Raw genomic sequence first — 5,982 nt, forward strand, 5'->3', positions numbered from 1 at the left:
CATTTGCCCTCGTGTAAGTTCTCGCTCTTTCCTCTTTGCTGGATTTGAATCCATTGTTGTGATTTTTGTGGTTCTTCCAGCTCACAAGAATTTGTCATCTGATCGAATTCTCATGCTGGATTTGGTACTGTGGACTGTCGATGAGCACATCTCTTCGTCACCTCTACGGACAGTGATCTCTCTAGTGCGTTGCACTCGCTGCAGATGAAGAACTACAACGTTCTTCTGGCATGCAACTCTCGGCCTCCCCGGCTCTCCTTGCCGCAGCTTCGGTAGTATGGCAGTGGGGTAAGCTCGCTAGAGCAGAAGGCCTGGTAGCACAGACAATCGTGAGCAGAGGCGGTGACTAGAGCATTCCAGGAGAGAACGCTGCGCTGGGGCATCCTCTCAAAAAGATCTTTCGCCTCACGGATATGCCCGTTCTGGGCATATGCCACCACCACCGCGTTCCAGGACACGTGGCTCTTTCGGCGGATGCGATCGAATGTCACCAGGGAGTTTTTATAAATTCGTCACCGCCACCATCTTCTCCTCCACTATCATTTACGCTGCCAACAACGCTACTTTTACCTTTGTCTCCATCGCCGCCAATATACACTCCAGCTCCGCCACCACCTAGTCCCAGCCTCGCTTCCGCCACCACACACTCCACCCCGCCACCACCTTGTCCAGACGTCCAGCACAAGATTCTCCGCCAGTGACACTAGAGAAGCAGGAATCTTTACAGGCCTTCCACAAGGATATTTGCGCACTGCTCCAACAAGCGGCTTTGACGCTCAGCCAAAAGCCTCCGGAATCGATGCTTTTGAGTGTGACCCTGGGAGAAAGGATGATTGCTCCACAGCAACAGAGAACAGGAGAGTTTGGGGAAAGCTACTGAGAGCTCGACGTCTCAGTGTAAATGCTGTGAAAGTGAAGGATGGAAACCTAGTCGGGAGCTCAGCTCGCCAGGTGCTGTCACCAGTGCCCGAGACGAAGGAAAGTGGACGTGGAGAAGGTTTTGTTCGGATCCGGGATGGAGGAAGCGGCAAAAGGCAAAAGACTGCCAAGCAAATCGAGGAGATTGCGCTGGGATTGGAGGCAAGCAAGGTTCCTTTCCTCTGGGTGATACGATCAAACTCTGTTCTTGGCATGGACGAGGAAGGTTTCGTGAGCAGGACTGGCGGGAGAGGATTGTTTGTGAGCTGGGCGCTGCAGCTAGAGATCTTGCAGCACGAATCAACCGGGGCTTTTGTCACTCACTGTTCATGAGTTCGAATGTCCGAATGGCCGCCTGGGCCTCACCGGCTCGAGGGTAGGCCGCGACCATGGCGTCGTAAGAAGTTACGTGTGGAGGGATTTGCCGAAAGACAGCCTCGGCACTGGGCAGTGATCCACACCTCGCAAACATCTGGACGAGAAAGCTTCTGGAGTGGAGGCTCGCCTGGTTGGCTTCTCCGAGAGGAGTGACCCCGACATGGTTGGCTTCCACGCCTTCCAAGTCCATTCCAGTGAGAGCTCGGATGGCCTCGCGGCAGTGGTGGCTGTTTCCAAAGGCCGTGATCATCGCAGTCGGCTCGGTCGAAGACTGTGACGGCGTCCGCCAGGCTGCGGCATTTCCCATACATGCTCCTTTCATCCTTGTCAAGGATTACATCAAAGATCTTCGTTGCCTGAGCAAACGCTTGCAGCATTGTAGTCTGAGCGACTACGTCCTTCTCAGGCATGAGAGCATACATCCTCTAGGCATTTTCATTTTCCCTGGCTTTGGCATACGCAGTGTTCATCGCAGTGTGCACGTAAAATGTTTGGTTTCTCCATCGCATAAAAAAACGCTTCGCTCCTTCCAGCCGGTCGTGCGCTTCATAGGCTGATATCAGAGCACCCCAAAAAACCGGATTTCTCTCTCCTGCCCCCTTTCTGGGTACCATCACAGACTACATTCGTCTCGGGCATTCGATCAAATAGTTCTTGGGTTTGATCCAAGTTCCTATCAACTGCATAGCGTCGTATCATCACGACCCATGGCCCCACATGAGATTCGCAAGGAAAACATTGGAGCTATGGTGGCCGCTCAAAGTCCTGTGAATTTCTTTCACCCTTTCCCGGACAGCAAAGAAAGAAACCTCGCTACCTTTTGTGAAACTTCTATATAAGAGTTCCAAGAATTAGGTTTTGATAGGATTCTCATGGGACGTAGCAAAGAATTAATTGTAGAACTCCCAAGGGTAATGAAAGTGGAGAGGATTTTATTCTCTTCCAACACCAACAATCTCGAGTGTGAAGTATTTGGGAAAGAGGAGCAAGATGGAGAGTGGAAGTTTTTGGGTAAGACAGGTCGAGAAGCAAGATTCAAGCTCACTAAGCTGAGATTCATCCTTGTCAAACCTCTCTCTGGATTTGAGGTATCTACAATTGTGAGTTTCTATGGCAAGGACGATGCCCAAAAGCCCGTGGAGGAGTTGGAGTTGAAATACGTCAATCCTCGACATGTGGACTATCAAAAACCTTTTAAAGTCGGCCAGCTTTCTAAGGACACTCTTGTCACGAAAGCAATTGTTCGATCCAATCTTCGGTACTACAAGTTCCGGTTGTGGGGCAACATAGAGTACCCCTGCCAGTGGTGGTTTCCAATGGGACACTATGACCAGGACAAGCCCAACCCTAAATCGCGAGAGTTGACCATCAGATACTTTGATGTGAAGAACGAAGGGAAGTTAACGCTAGCGCCTCAATGCAAGTTGAAAGTTTTTGAGAGGACTTCCACTCGTCACTCAGAGTGCGAGGAATTTGATCTACACAATCTTCCACAAAAGAAGCAGCCAAGCATTCGACAAAAGAAGCTGCCAAGCAGATGGGATTTTGTTAAAAAGCTACTATACTTTGCTTTAAAGGTTTTTCAAAGGAATTAAAAACGTTTATAGACTTAAATCTATCTTAAATAAAATAAAATCTTTGTCTCTTCTCTTTGTCTGATTTAGAGGAAGTTTTCATGCGACAGATAAGATAAGGATATGTGTCTGCTACATTGAATTCTCACCACTAAATTTTACCACAATACAGCCACCTCTTGGACTGTATGGCTCCTATTGCCAATCATACAATTATTAGTGAAAGACAAGACGTAGAGGAAAGAACAATGTCCAATTCAGCCCATAAGTGCTGGTAATTCAACGATCCATCAAAACTTCCTCTTTGAAAAGTTTCTTCTTTGTTTCTTGGTTTAATCATCATCCATGGGCTCTCACAAGAAACTTCACGTTGTTCTTATCCCACTTCCAGCACAGGGACATGTCATTCCAATAATCTATCTCGCCCGCAAGCTCGCGCTCCTCGGAGTCACTGTGACCATCATCAACGTTGATAGCATCCACGAAACCTTGCAACAATCCTGGAAGAGCGAGGACAATCCTGTGAGTAATGGCCACGACATTCGCCTCGAGTCCATCTCTATGGACTTGCAAGTTCCCAATGGCTTCGACGAGAAGAACTTCGACGCGCAGGCCGCCTTCTGCGAGGCCATCTTCCGAATGGAGGATCCACTCGCGGAGCTCTTGTCCCGGATCGATCGAGACGGCCCCAGAGTCGCGTGTGTCGTCTCGGACTTTTACCATCTCAGTGCTCCACACGCTGCAAAGAAGGCTGGATTGGCTGGAGCGAGCTTTTGGCCGGGAAACGCTACTTGGGCTGCCATAGAATTCCACGTTCCAAAGCTCCTGGAGATGGGAGACGTTCCTGTCAAAGGTGAAGCTTTGATTGATCTAGAAGTGTGTTCTAAGAAAACTTGGGATTTCTATGGTGCCAGCGGGAGATGAAAAGCTGATTTCTTACATCCCTGGAATGGAGATAAGATCGCAAGACATTCCAGTCTTCATGCACGACGGAGAATTCCAGAAGACCGGGGAAGAACAATCACTGTATCGCTCCAAGAGGATCGCACTGGATTCTTGGTTTCTGATAAACTCTGTCCACGACATCGAGCCGCGAATTTTCGAAGCGATGAGGGAAGGATTCGGGGAGAATTTCGTGCCGGTTGGACCATTGTTTCCTCTCAAGGGAGAGGCGATCGATTCGACTGGATTGCAAGAGGTAAACCTGAGAACTCCGGATGAATCTTGTCTTCCATGGCTAGACGAGCGTGATCGTGGCTCGGTCCTCTATGTTTCGTTTGGAAGCATCTCCTTCATGACTGCCAAGCAATTCGAGGAGATCGCGCTGGGATTGGAGGCAAGCAAGGTTTCTTTCCTCTGGGTGATACGATCAAACTCTGTTCTTGGCATGGACGAGGAGTTCTACAAAGGTTTCATGAGCAGGACTGGCGGGAGAGGATTGTTCGTGAGATGGGCGCCGCAGCTAGAGATCTTGCAGCACGAATCAACAGGGGCTTTTCTCACTCACTGCGGATGGAACTCCATGCTCGAGAGCTTGGCGTGTGGAGTGCCAATGCTGGGGTGGCCATCTATGTTTGAGCAAAACACGAATGCCAAGCTGGTGCTGGAAGGCGAGGGCGTGGGAGTGGCATTCTCGAGATCTGGAGGGAAGGATGGATTTGCGCCGAGAGAAGAGGTGGAAGAGAAAGTGAGGGCGATCATGGAGGGAGAGCAAGGCAGGAGATTGAAAGCCAGGGCGATGGAGATTCGAGAATTGGCTGTCAAGGCCGCTTCTCCCGGAGGTTCTTCTCACACGAACCTCAAGAAATTCGTGGAGAGCCTTGCCTCGTAAAGAAGATCTTCGCGGGGATACCGATCAAAAACGCTGTCGCGGCAACGATCATGATCGTTGCCTACGGCCAAGAGGGCGAGGGGGATTCCGCTAAGCAGGTTTTTGATCGTGCCTTGCCCAGAATCTCGTTTGCTGGAACGCGATGCTCACAGCATATGCGCAGGCATTTGCATTAATCGAAGCTTCTCTTTGATACCATGCCCGAGAATCTCTTGGACCGCAATGCTACAAAAACAATACCTAGTTTGATAGATGCCGAGAATGTTTTTGCAACTAAATGGAATTTAGCAACCTGGACTGCTATGGGTCATGCAAATGCCCAAGCCAGGAATACGGAAAAGGCGAGGACACGATGTTAGAGAAAAATCTAGTGTTGTGGAACTCTCTCATTGCAGGATTTGCTCACAATGGATCTATCGAGAAGGCGGAGAAGCTCTTTCTCGAGATGAGTGGGATCTCATGTCTGTGAATGAATCTCTACTCATGGCAATGTCAATTGAGTGCAAGTTATTTTGGATTCCACTCCTTTGGTGAGCACCATGCTCTAGAACACAATCCTGATGGCCTACGGTGACAATGATTGCATCATCGAGGCCAAGACCATCTTTGATTATGAGGTGGAGCAGTGGAATCTCATGTTGTGGAACTCAATGATCTTGGCAGTTGAGTGGCAATCATAATGTAGCCTAGCAGCTGTTCAATGTGATGCTCAAATGAGATATGGTATTTTGCAACTCAATCCTTACGCAATAAGATCTAAGTATCCCAAGACTTGATTATAAAGGAGATTTAATATACAATTTATTAAGATTTAAATATAGAAAGAAAGAGCTTATAAATAAGAGTGTACCCATTAAATACTGAAAAAAATAGCCCATAAATAAAAGTGCATCCAATCCTTTTAGTTATTTATAATAACTTCTTTCTATCATCAATTCCTTTTATGCCTCATTTTATATTGGGATTGTGGGGAAGACTCATACCATATATTTAGGAAAACTTCCAAAGCCTCCAACTTTAGAAATTCTAGATGACTATAATCTACGAAATAGATGTAATTAATCACGACACCATTTTATGGGTAATAGAGTTAAAATAGGACTTATATTGCTAATAGAGTTTAAAATCAATACCCAAGAAACATGTAATAAATTTGCTCATTCACAAAGTTGGGTATGATGTTAGTGAAATTATCATACCTAGGCAAAATGTATCTTATATATTTACTATTATGAAACCTATCATGCATGTTTTTGTAGAAAGTATGGTAAGCCCACATCA

General features: G+C 47.4%; 1 protein-coding gene across 1 annotated transcript; it reads left to right on the forward strand.

The window, feature by feature from the left end:
• The first annotated feature begins 3,202 nt into the window (after positions 1-3,202).
• Positions 3,203-4,899, forward strand: LOC9630190 (UDP-glycosyltransferase 85A3). The gene is made up of 2 exons (XM_024666353.1): positions 3,203-3,723; positions 3,785-4,899. The coding sequence occupies exons 1-2, from the start codon at positions 3,216-3,218 to the stop codon at positions 4,699-4,701; spliced, it is 1,425 nt and encodes a 474-aa protein (XP_024522121.1). The 5' UTR covers positions 3,203-3,215; the 3' UTR covers positions 4,702-4,899.
• Positions 4,900-5,982: the final 1,083 nt, after the last annotated feature.

The sequence above is a fragment of the Selaginella moellendorffii genome, unplaced genomic scaffold (assembly GCF_000143415.4).
Source record: "Selaginella moellendorffii unplaced genomic scaffold, v1.0 SELMOscaffold_139, whole genome shotgun sequence".
Lineage (NCBI taxonomy): Eukaryota > Viridiplantae > Streptophyta > Lycopodiopsida > Selaginellales > Selaginellaceae > Selaginella > Selaginella moellendorffii.